The sequence below is a fragment of the Bicyclus anynana genome, chromosome 15 (genome assembly GCF_947172395.1).
Source record: "Bicyclus anynana chromosome 15, ilBicAnyn1.1, whole genome shotgun sequence".
Taxonomy (NCBI): Eukaryota; Metazoa; Arthropoda; class Insecta; order Lepidoptera; family Nymphalidae; genus Bicyclus; species Bicyclus anynana.
In genome coordinates this window covers 7,372,993-7,385,903 of record NC_069097.1, presented here as the reverse complement: position 1 = coordinate 7,385,903, position 12,911 = coordinate 7,372,993, and the positions used below count along the sequence as shown (strand labels likewise).

Genomic DNA, 12,911 nt, shown 5'->3' with positions numbered 1-12,911 from the left:
GTAGTCTTTTCCAAAACTAAAGCTTTCAGTTTAACATTTTACTATTAATATTTTTTTTTACCATTACAATAATTAAATAAATTATTCAAAAAAGTGTAGTTGTAAAAAATACATTTATAATACCTGTGTATGTTCGCCCCCCTGCAGTTTCACCCACATAATTCCTGTTCCCGTGGGAAGGAATACATGGCCTATAATACTCAAATGTGGATTTTTATTGGTAAAATAATCTTCAACATTGGTTCAGTAGGTCCAGTGTTTACCCCTACAATCTCACAAACTATCTTTTTATTACAGTATCTTGACTACTAGTATTCTAAGAATTATGAAAATGACACCCTGAGGGTGAAATAGGGCTTGGAAGTTTATAAAAAAAAGATTTTTTTAAGTTTATTTATTATAATAATAATAAATACAGTAAACATAGACTTTCAGTTAGACATTTTTTAAACCCTGAATCCACAAAGCTTAAAAATAATCAAATATATACTTCTCATCCAAACAGTCGGCCTGTACAGTACTTGCAGACACTGTTTTGATGATTAGTATATTTTCTTAAATCAGAAAAACGAGTCATCAATCATGGATTCAGCCCTGCCCACTGTACTTGACAACATATTGGCCATACTTAAATGTTAAAGCATGTTTATTTTTAAATATGTTTTACCGTAAATAAATTATTACAGATGCTATCTTTCTAACAGCTAGCAGGATAGGTACAATGAAGTTACACACTAAATAATCAAATTTATTTTATAATTAACAAAAATGAGTAAGAATATAGATGGATGGCTGACATAGAGAGCTCCTGGAATTAGACACACACACACACCACATAATTCTTAAGCTGGCTCAGCTAGTCAGTCTTGTTGTCAAAGCACTCATCTTCATGTCTCTGAGTCAATATCAGTGGTTCATCATAATGGTCTGTTCATAATAATCATTTTAGTCTGAAATTAAAAAAAAAATAATATTTCATACTAAAAGTTAGATAGAATCTTTGAGAGGAAAACATTAGCAGTGGTGTCCTGGGTTTGATCCCTGGCTGGGCTGATTGAGGTTTTCTCAATTGGTCTAGGTCTGGCTGGTGGGAGGCTTCGGCCAGTTACCACCTTACTGGCAAAGACCTACCACTAAGCGATTTAGCATTCCGATACGATGCCATGTAGAAACCAAAAGGGGTGTGGATTGTCTTACTACTCCTAACAAGTTAGCCCGTTACCATCTTAGATTACATCATCACTTACCATCAGGTGAGATTGTAGTCAAGGGCTAACTTGTAAAGAATAAAAAAAAAACCTGCTCCAATGTGGATTGGTAGTTATGGTGTTAATATACCACTATCAGATGTTAATGATAATTAATGTTCCGAAGGTCCTGTGTTTGATCCCTGGCTGGACCAATTGAGACTTACGGCCAAGCGATTTAGCATTCCAGTGTGATGACGTGTAGCAACTGAAAGGGTTGTGGATTTTCAGTTTAACTTGGAAAGAATTAAAAATAAAATAAAACAGTAACATTTTGCTCTCAGTAGAGGATTTTGAATGGTATATCTAAATGCCTAGATAAACTAACTCTGCGAACCCATTGTAATTATGACACTGTTGTTGGCTGGTGAAGGAATAAAACACCCTAAAGAGCTAGAGAACTGTTCAAATCCTTTAATAATAAGTCTGTTTGTGAAGTCACTCATCACACACTTGGGTAAACCTATGTATATTAGTGCCGATTCATTCGAGACTTAGAGATTAACACTGGGATAAAAATAACATGCGGACTTTTCTAAGAGACAGAGGAAATGCCCACCCTCTCCTTTTGTGCAGCTCGGATGTGCTAAATACTTCCGAACAAAGAAATTACTGCTATAACTAGTGCAGGGACATGAGTAGACAAGCAGCGCGATCACTTATTAATCGGGCATTGTTGATTGTTCTTCAGTTGGCTAACTGTAAGTAAACCACTTGTAGTTACGCTAACCACCTTAGCCCTGCCTTGCCTGAGTTAAGGGTTGTTTTAATGAGAAACTTCTTAAGAAATGGACATCGACAAAATTAGATAGAGGTAGTTTTCTTTTTTGTTTACTTTTATATTTTTGATTAACAATAACACAAACGAAGTAAACTTTGCTCCTAAGATCACTATAATTTAGTAAAACTTTGCTCAATTTCTAAATTCTCTTTAAAACCTGAAAAATAAAAATTTTGTTTTGTTTTGTTAAATTAAAATTTCTAATCCACAGGTTATTAATATGCTATGTTTCACCACAGACTAATAGGATACCCCGTTATTTTGACACTAGCCTACACAGACAACAGGGAGATTACCAAATAGTCCAAATAGCCCTTGGTTAAATTCGTTAATTGCGTTTTGTTACTTGAGTTGCATGTACCATTTTCTCATGCTATTTTCTTCAATAGTAGATGTTTTTCGTGAAATTTAATGCTTCTTTAATGTTTTAAGTAAAAGAATTAAAATTTTGTTAAAATATATGCATTATTATGGAGTTTAACTTAAATTTGATAATATTATTAACGATAGTTTCACTATCGTTTTGCATAAACAATACGCAATCTTCATGAATGATTTCAGTTCATCGTTCACCATCCGGTCTTCATATAATGAACTAAATTAGACAATACCAATGTAAAGTTACGATTGATCGTTGATCGTAGCCGATCGTATGAACTTTACGATCAATGAACTCCGTTAGACAATTAGGCCCCGTGTGTATAATTTGTATTCGATATATTCATGTCGATACCAATGCATTGTTTGAGATGATACAATGACTTCAGCTGCGATTTTTATCAATTTTTTCACCGATTTTTCAAACGTTTATATTTTAAAACTGGACTCAATGAATCATTGATCATATGCAATTTTTGTGCAAGTTCTATTTTGTATTCAGATAAATTATAAAATTATTTTTGTTTTGATAAATTCTGGACGCAACTTATTTTTACGCTGTTTAATGTCATTTGTCAACGTCAACAATCGAGATTTGAGAAAAAGACTCATCAACATCAAGTCATCAAACAAATTCGAATTTCGAAATTTCGATTTCGATTTTCGATGTTTCGTTTCGGAAATCGGCTTATAAATTTATTTAAATAAATTCAGAATTTCGGAATCTGGCTGTCGTGTTGTGATTGTAATTAATTAGATTTCGGTTCTAATTATTGTTGCGATGTTCAGATTCAGGAGAAAATTAAAGGCATGAGATTTCGTTCGCTGTAAATTTATGATTAAATGTAAACGTAAATTGTTTACAAGTAAAATATTGCTTGACTTAGACTTGTAATGTAAGTATTCAATATCACTTGTTTAAGTACTTTAAATGCCGGTGTGTACTATGGTATAGGTATATTAAAAGCATAGCTTTTACAATAATATTTATAATAAATTTATCATTGGTAGATAATATGCTTACAAAGGTGTGATGTGGAACCTTTGCCACATTGTTAATCTTGTTCACTATTTTTAGTTTTGTAGGTTTAATTGCATTGCCCAAGAAGAACTACTACCATATTATTTTAATGTATTATGTACCTTCTTCAAACAATAAACGAAAGGAGTATTAGTTGGGACATGCAGCTCTATTAATGACCCTTAATAGAACAGCACTATCCAGGGCATGTTCTTCACAGAGAAAATAAATTTAAATGTGCTCTCCTGGGCCTATCACCTGAGGCATAGGTATTAAATATGCCTCATGCTGGTAACCATATATTAGACCGGAACAGCATTGCTGGTTGAAGTATAACATGTGACCAACAACTTATCTTGTGAAGAGGAACAGACATTTCAACAAATGGCAGCAGAGTAGTTCCCATCTCATTCATCTTTAATTTGTGGTTAACAGTGCTGGATACGAAGAACTTAAATAAAAGAGAAAAAAACTCAAAGCAATGAAAAAGATAGCTGTATTTCCAGTTGTGCCTCTATTGGTTGAAATTTGTCTATTTCCCTTCAGGAGAATGTTGGTCTCATGTTACGCGAGGAGTACTATAGCAAAATTATAACTGATGACTAATTTTTTCAGATTACTATATAATGATGGAATGAAAAGAGTTTTTAATCAAATAAAAAATCTGTGATATTATTAAAATGAACTCCGCAAAGGAAGTCCTAATCAAAATAGACGATGCAGGTACTACAAATGGGCAAAGAAAGTCTGAAGTGAATATCTTATGTCTGGATATAACATCTCTCAGTCCTCTACTGCAATTTGTGATATGTTCTATATTTGTTTTTGTATGCTACTTAGCATATGGATACTTCTTGGAATTAATATTCTCGGTACCAGAGGTTAAACCAGTGAGCTTGTATATAACTTTAGTACAATTTATTATAACAATGAGTCTAAGTTATGTAGAATCACTAATAAGGAATCCAATCAAAAGAAAGTGAGTATAATGTTTAATATAATTATGTTTGTTCCTTTTAACACGTTTGCTGCAGCACTGATATTTACTGAGTTACGAGGTCAAGAGTTACAAGGTCCATTGACCTCGTAACTCTTGAAGACGCTAGGCGAATCGCAGCGAATGTGTTAAAAAAATAATAGTTTTTAGTTTCTAAGCTAATATGTGTGTTCACCATAATCCATCCAAACCATACTCTACCATAGATGTAAGGATTGTGTGTGATCATATGGAAATCTGTTTTTCACGAATGCCACATATTGCATATTCATATTCATTTATTTATTGAGAATACAGAGATTAATAGTGTAATTATGCATTCAACCATTTCTGGCATACAACAATTTAGAAAGTCACGATTAATTAAAAAAAGTCAATAGCAATTAAACGAAACTTAATTGGGCATGGGTATAAGAAAGTAGCCTATGAGCATAAGCCTTTTGCCAAATCGGTTCAGTAGTTATGGTGTGACAGAATAACAAACACATACAATTTTATAATATTAGTGTGATTTTTTTTTTATCCTTTACTAGTTAGTCCTTTACTACAATCTCATCTGGGGTAAGTGTTGAAGCAATCTAAGATGGAAACATAGTAACTTGTTCAGAGTAGGATGAAAATCCACACCCATTTGGGTTTCTACATCATACCGGAACGTTAAATTGCATGGTGGTACGTCTATGCCAGTAGGATAGTACTTGTAGTCACAAGTCCTGGACTTTGCTTGGTGTTTTTCTCTCTACCACACGATGGACCCGGCACCTGCACAGTGAATCCATGGAATGCTAAGATATTCGTCTCTGGCCACGGCCCACCAGCCAGACCTAGTCTAATTAAGAAAACCTCAATTGGCCCTAATTTTACTGTTATATCTATTGACATCATATATGTTTCATTTACAGAGTACCATTACGAACATACGCAATCTTAGCTGCGCTAACACTAGGTACCATGGCATTCTCAAATCTAGCACTAAGTTACCTAAATTACCCAACTCAGTTGATATTCAAGAGTTGCAAACTCATTCCCGTGATGATTGGCAGTATTATTATTTTGAACAAACGATATGGACTATTGGACTATGTTGCTGCTGTTATAATGTGTATAGGACTGACTATGTTTACTTTGGGTAAGTTATAATCTATATATATGTAAATGAATCCATATATCCGTTGAGACCAATGTCACAATTGTTATTTTTTGATGAGTTTGTTATTGTCAGCAAAGTTCTTATGACAGAAAAAAAATAAAAAATTGAATGTGTAAGGTAGGGGTACGGTAGGGGTAGTTGAAAGTTTACATCGAGTTTCACGCGGACGAATTCACGGGCGTCCGCTAGTTATATAATATTTTTCATACAAAAGAATCTAAATACTATATATGTATAAAAGTGAAAGGAAACAAAATTCTTCTTTCTTCTTAAAATCTTGAATACTGCTTGACGTAGAAATTAGGCATGGTGGTAGTTTATAGTTAGTAGAACTCCACTAAGAACAGATAAAGTGACAGAACCGGATTAAGTCTTTGTGGCTCATAGAATGTTTGTCAAGAAATGTGAATTCCAGCCCAGTGCCTTTGACATTAGAGTTACCTTTAAAATTATATTTGTTTTTTATTTTTATCATCTTCATCATTATCAACCCATATTCTGCTCACTGCTGAGCTCGCGTCTCCACTCAAGATGAGAGACGTTAGGCCAATAGTCCACCACGCTGGCCCAATGCGGATTGGCAGACTTCACACATGCAGAGAATTAAGAAAATTCTCTGGTGTGCAGGTTTCCTCACGATGTTTTCCTTCACCTTTTCAGACACGTGATATTTAATTTCTTAAAATGCACACAACTGAAAAGTTGGAGGTGCATGCCCCCGACTTTTTTTTTATGTTTATTATATATTTTATTTTTTATTCTTACAGCCGACTCAAACACATCCCCCAACTTTGACATAATAGGGGTGATAGTGATCTCCCTTGCGTTACTCTGCGACGCTATCATTGGTAATGTGCAGGAGAAAGCCATGAAACAGTTCCAAGCAACCAACAACGAAGTTGTGTTCTATTCATATGCTATAGCATGTGTTTATTTACTTGTCATAACTGGGTTCAGTGGAGTGTTGACTGATGGATTCACTTACTGTGCGAAGGTGATTATGGTATTTTTTTTTTAATATGAAGTAATTGTTCATTATTTGTAAACTAGTGGACACAAGCAACTGCGTGAATTTATATTTTTCTCAATTCTCGCAGGAACCAAAGTTTTTGTCTGGGCTAAAAATGTTATGCTTTAATGTCCAATTTATCCTTCTTTTTCTTTTTTTTTCTCTCTGTTGTAAAGTACCAATTAGGTTCGTCGTAAAATTACGATCTAGCCTACTTATGTGACTAATTAGTAATTTATATTTAACTTGCAATAAATTTAATTACCAAAATTCATCAAAATTTTTATCCCAGTTTTCTTGCGGGAACGGTAACTACACGGGTGAAACATGGGTGCGTCGGCTAGTCACTTATTAAATGTCACTATATTTGACATTGGAACAGTTTATTCATCAAATTTTGGTCTTAGTCAATGTCTGAACAATGCAGTCTTCAATGGCTGGACCCTTAATCCATCATAAGTCCCTGGATGGGCTTGGAGATTTATTCTCTGCCACACAATAAAACCAAGACCTGTATGATCTTCTTAAAAGTGCCTCTCCATTACTGAAGGTCAGCGGTGAATTTCTTCTCCTTGTCCATGGCTAGGCGGAAAATTCTCCAACTGTCTGTATGCCAGTCCTCTCTATTATGTTTCGTAGCCACGACTTCTTCCTATTCGCCAGTAATCTTGCCCATCATAATGATTTGAAGCAAACTGTATCTATCGTATCTCAAAATATGCCCTAGGTATGATACTAACATTAAAAAAAAATTACATTTGCTATATCTAAGACTGTATTAGGAGTGGGTACGACAACAGTTCGAGGGGCGGGGATCGAACCACCACTCAGTGATGAGTCCGGCTGCTTTACAATTGAGCTATTAAAACCAGGGCATAGCTACCGCTATATCAGCTGTATGAATGATAAGGGGCCCCTGAACTACAGGGGCCAACAACTAGTAAAATATAGGTACCTAATCCACAATCTCTTTGTTTCCCTGTTAAGCGTGCCCCAAAAGTTGGAAGCATCTTATATTCTAAGCGAGCAATTCCCTCTTCGACCCTTCATTTTGGTCTTCCAACTAATTTAAAGCCAGGCATCCTTGGCAAGGCACGCCACACATTGAGTCTCTAAAACCTTATGTTGTAGACTCCATCAACAATGTACGCCAACATCTGCAAGCTGACTCTCGGCGTAACTCTGCGTGTATGAAAAATGGTCGGGCTCCTTTAGCTGGACTCTTAATCCATTACAAATTCCGGGATTTGCTCGGAGATTTATTCTTTGGCACACAATGGAACTAAGACCTGTATGATAGCAAACCTTTTAAATATGACCAATATTCCCATTCCACTTCTAATACAGTCAGGAAAGACTGTATTAGGAGTGGGTACGACAAAAGTGCAGTAAGGCGGGGTATCGAATTGGGGCTATAAAATCTCATGTTGTAGACCCCATCAACAATGTACGCCAACATCCTCCTGCTAAGCGTGAGCGGCTACATGGGGCTGCAAGCGGTGCTGACTCTGGTGCGACTGTGCGGCGCGACCGTCGCAGTCACCGTCACCACCATGAGGAAGGCGCTCTCCATTGTCATCTCGTTCCTGCTTTTCAGCAAGCCGTTCGTCTTCCAGTAAGTATGCTATTAAATTCAAATCTATTTTATATGGGATATGTTAGGTGCCTGCAAAATCATCACAAATAATCTTTTTAACATAAAAATGGAACCGACTTCAAAGACATATTTCAGTTGTTTTGATTTTAACACAAAATTACAGAACCGATTTTTATGATCTCGATTTTTATTATCTGGAAGTTTCAATTCAAACAATAAAATAATTTTAAAATTGGTTATCACAATGGCAAAGTTATGAAATACCAAACATTAAAAAAAAAGTACTCATCTAATTGAACCCATAGATTATTATACTACTACTATACTACTATACTACTATATGTACTTATAATACTGAAAATTGAACCTTACCTTTGAAGTCGATTAAAAAACTCCACAGTTCAAATTGTGGATGTATGCGCTATACAGTCACCGTTGGATTGTAAAACGTTAGTTTATAATCTCACTTGTGAAATTATAATCTGCCGTTATATTGTGAACTGAACATACTGATTACAATTTAACGTGTTATTTTTCGGTATACCATAATCTATATACTTTTTACACTTCCTGAATACACAACTCGACATTGTAGACAATAGGTATTTGTTGTTACGATTGTGTACGTACTTGGTTCTGATAAAGTATAATGGTGATAAACAAAAAAATATATATACCCTGGCTGAGTGTGCTCTTCTCGGACCAAGGCACATTTGGAACCCTCGCAACTTGTTTTCGACTAATTATTATCACCGTCTAGAAACCTGGCGTTTCGAAAGTGCTTGTAAAACCAAGCCTAATTGAAATAAATTAATCTTTCATCATCATCATTATCAACCCATATTCGACTCACTGCTGAGCTCGAGCCTAACCCCTCTCAGAATGAGAGGGGTTAGGCCAATAGTCCACCACTCTGGCCCAATGCGGATTGGCAGACTTCACACACGCAGAGAATAAAAAATTCTCTGGTGTGCAGGTTTTCCTTTCACTGTTTTAGGCACGTGCTATTTAATTTCTTAAAACGCACACAACTGAAAAGTTGGAGGTGCATTTCCCGGACCGGATTCGATTCCACACCCTCTGGAATCGAAGGTAGAGGTCATATCCACTGGGCTATCACGGCAATGAATCTTTACTTCAACTTAATTATTATTAGAATTAAATAATATTTATAAGTTCATTTTGTATTGTTTATTTATAACCGAGTTACTGACTTCATAATATCTTTGCTTTCAGATATGCCTGGTCAGGTATGTTGGTAGCATTGGCTATATACTTGAACCATTATAGTAAGAAGAACCCGCAATATGTTCCAGGGGTTATTTTGTCGTGTTGGCACTACATGCAATCGTACTACCAATCAGAGTACAGGTATCTTAGGATTAAGAGCAAAATGTATGCGGATACAGTTTAGATAGTCACAAATATTATAATTATTCTATGTCATATCATTATTTTATATTTTGTTATATATTATATATCTTTAGAATTAATATTGTAAAAAATATATGTAAGAGTTCTTTCATACTAGGGCGTATATGCCCATATACGCACTCATTCGCACGTGAGTTTTTTTAACGGACGTTAAAAATATACGCCGTTTATATACAACAAATACATTCCCAAGTAGATAGTCATAGTCATATTTTATTCATAATTATACATATTACTCGTCACAAAATCATTATTATTATACTTAATTATAAATTGTTTATATCAATAAATTATAAAAATATTTTTAAAATCATTATACATTACAGTACTTACTAACAATGTATAACAAAATAAATGTCACAAAAGTTCATTTTCTAGAAATTCGTTGTAGCTATATATATTCACACGACAACGTTTTTTTACTGAGCAGTTTTGCGTTTTCAATTTTGGGCGTTGCAAATATACCATGAATTAAATTTAGAACGTCGATAAAAGCCCTGGGTTTTAACGTATCGCTATTTTAACTTTTTAACAGACGTTGAGAAACCCTTCAAATATAGTATCAAGTTAAATGGAGGTCTATTTCCAACGCCCAAAATTGAATATGCAACATTGCTCGAAAAAAGCGTCATGTTTTCAAAACGCTGTCGTGTGAACATATACTTGGGAAAGCATTTGTTGTATTTGAACACTTTTTTAACGTCCGTTAAAAAAACTCTCGTGCGAATGAGGGTTTGTCTCTAGAATTGAAAAAATAAATACTTTTAAACTTTGTTTTAAAATATTTTAAAATGTTAGTTGTGACTTGTATTTATTTAATTCTCCAGAGTTTTTTTTAATTTATATTTATTATTTTTAAAGACTTTTAAAAGAAGTATATTTGAGTCCCGACGGCTAATACTGAGACAGACCAGGTAGAGAACCCATGTAAATGCTAGTATGAAGAGGCCTTAACAGTAAATTATTTGCAGTTTCAATTATTTAATTTAATTGCAAACTATTTGTCTCAATTGTTTGTCACAAAATATTTTATATTTGTTTATAAATTGTTTTCTGTTACTGAAATTATTTATTAGGAGACATGGCATATAAGTCGTGAGTAGCATAAATTATTATGATATTATTTATTAGATTAAGACAGAAAAGGCTCAAAGTGATTGGTGTAGAATTAGAACTTGAGTTACCATAATAGAAACTACTTACTTTGTTGGCCTAAACAGCCTGCTTGGTCAAGAAAGCCTTTGTGGCTTCGATTTTTTGTGGTTTTTTACAGTCTATGGTTACATTCATGAAGTCTTTTTTTTGTCTGTCTATGTCTATGTATTACTTATAGTGAGAATGTTTGATTCTGTAACTGTATTAGATGTTAATTGTATCGACTGGGATAGACGGCTTCTATATCCCGGGCCTTTAGCCATTTGGCACGTCGATTCTCTTTCTACAAACGCTAACGCTTCGAAAATTCAAAAATATACGGGAATGACATTCACTATGGATAGGTCACGTGATCAAGTTTTGTTTCACATCACGTATGATCACATTTTGTTAGTTTTCGAAGCGTTAGCGTTTGTAGAAAGAGAAACGAAGTACCATATGCCTAAAGGCCCGGGATATAGAAGCCGTCTATCCCAGTCGATATAATTAACATTTAGTACAGTTACAAAATCAAACATCATTATAATACATGCCCGCCAATCGGAATGGGGATGATGACTAGGTTGGAATATATTGATTTTTATAATAAATTCGGATAAATAAGTTCAATGTTAACTAATTTATACTTAAAAAGCAAAGCTTGACTGGATATTTGCAAAATAAATAAGATTATAAAATTTCAAAAACTAATAAAAATCATTTATCGTAGTTAATTAGATAAAAAATTATACAGTTTTAGCTTCCTTACATTAAATGTGACATTTTTCAATAAATGAACTATTAACATAAACGCACAAATAACAAAGATATTAGTAATTTTGTTTGAGCGCCCATACAAATCTAACGATCAGCGAGCCAACGACGTCACTAACTCGTGCCACTTTGTATGAAGCGTTTTTCAGGGATCCGCGGCAGCGTCGCAAAACTGACCCTTTAAATCCCTGTAGCTCCGAAAGTAATGATCGCAGATACCCTGTTACTTTGACAAAATTGCTTTACTATTATCATACTCTTAATTTATATACAATTTAAAAAACTGTCATCATCCCTATTGGAGCAGCGAGGCGGATATGGAGCTACACCAGCTCCATATCCTCCTACAAGGAGGCACGACCAAGCAGGCTAATTCACTTAAGGGGACTACTCATCCCCAGCCTAGGCCTACCCTAAACACCCAGCAATTTACTTATATCTAAGAAAAACTTGATTAGGTACTTTAAAAATAAAAGTTTGCTACAGCGTTTTACGACATTTTTAATTCGTCTTTAATTTGTCCACAACGTGGATATGCTAAGAACGTTGACCATACAGTCTGAGTTTTACGATATTTTTTCATGACTTATGATTGGTTTGTTTGATCATTTTCTTGTTTATTAAGCTTGTTGCTAACATAAAAAAATAATATAAATAAAATAATACAGCTTTACTTCGCCGCTTCTCTACACCGGCGTTTTACTCTTGAAGAGTGATAAAAAACGTATTTTTCTTCAAGAAACATACTCATCTCCATATACTTTTATACGGGGGTAAGTATACCTGGGTTCCCTGGGCCGATGTTGTATAGGCCGGTGGGCATTCCCCTTTGACAATGTTAGTTGACACATACGAAATTGAGATTCCAAGTAACAAATGTCATCTGGTGCCTACTGACAACCCTTCGTGGATATCATACAGTAGGTAGATGACATTTGTTATATAGAATCTGAATTTCTCAGTTGATTTGATGTTTATAGTTTATAGGTTTATAGTTATAAAACCAAATTAGTGAATAGGCCAGCTCCAGAGAATAAAAGGCGCACATCTAGACCTAGAGGTTCTACTCTAGAGCCCTGATCGCTATTGTCTGGACCTAACTTTGACAGCAATGGTTGTTCTTTAACATTCTTTATTGTATTTAGTTGTATATATTTTTATGTACATTGTTAAAAATATAAAAAGTAATACCTAAATACATAGATAATTAAAAATTTTGATGTGTTTTAATTAGGTACCGTCATATTTATGAATGCAAATGTGAGTTTTTAGTTTTCCTTCTCCGGAAACTAGATTCTCAGCAGCGTTCTTGGAAAAATTATTTCCCCTTACATGTATATGTATAGATTCTACAGAATAGATAATAATTAGTACAATATAAACGGCTTT

At 34.4% G+C, this 12,911-nt stretch overlaps 1 protein-coding gene and 1 long non-coding RNA gene across 3 annotated transcripts; one reads left to right on the top strand and one right to left on the bottom strand.

Moving 5' to 3' along the window:
* Positions 1-735: 735 nt before the first annotated feature.
* Positions 736-2,871, bottom strand: LOC128198773 (uncharacterized). Its single transcript, XR_008251476.1, has 2 exons — positions 1,807-2,871; positions 736-950 (listed from the first exon to the last, which is right to left on the bottom strand). It is a non-coding gene; the product is annotated as an uncharacterized LOC128198773 (long non-coding RNA).
* Positions 2,872-3,040: 169 nt separating this feature from the next.
* Positions 3,041-12,195, top strand: LOC112052163 (adenosine 3'-phospho 5'-phosphosulfate transporter 2). 2 transcript variants are annotated; one of them, XM_052885713.1, is made up of 7 exons: positions 3,041-3,222; positions 3,261-3,302; positions 4,043-4,406; positions 5,327-5,553; positions 6,342-6,568; positions 8,017-8,198; positions 9,417-12,195. In XM_052885713.1, the coding sequence occupies exons 3-7, from the start codon at positions 4,108-4,110 to the stop codon at positions 9,592-9,594; spliced, it is 1,113 nt and encodes a 370-aa protein (XP_052741673.1). In that variant the 5' UTR covers positions 3,041-3,222; positions 3,261-3,302; positions 4,043-4,107; the 3' UTR covers positions 9,595-12,195. The 2 variants fall into 2 exon arrangements, with proteins under 2 accessions (XP_052741673.1, XP_023946904.2); XM_024091136.2 differs by having other exon boundaries at positions 3,050-3,302.
* Positions 12,196-12,911: the final 716 nt, after the last annotated feature.

Bases quoted from the DNA above. Each gene is read 5' to 3' on its own strand.
- LOC112052163 (XM_052885713.1), top strand. From the start codon at position 4,108: ATGAACTCCGCAAAGGAAGTCCTAATCAAAATAGACGATGCAGGTACT. The intron at 4,407-5,326 runs GTGAGTATAATG...TTTCATTTACAG, and splicing joins AGGAATCCAATCAAAAGAAA to AGTACCATTACGAACATACG. The intron at 6,569-8,016 runs GTGATTATGGTA...CTCATGTTGTAG, and splicing joins GATTCACTTACTGTGCGAAG to ACCCCATCAACAATGTACGC.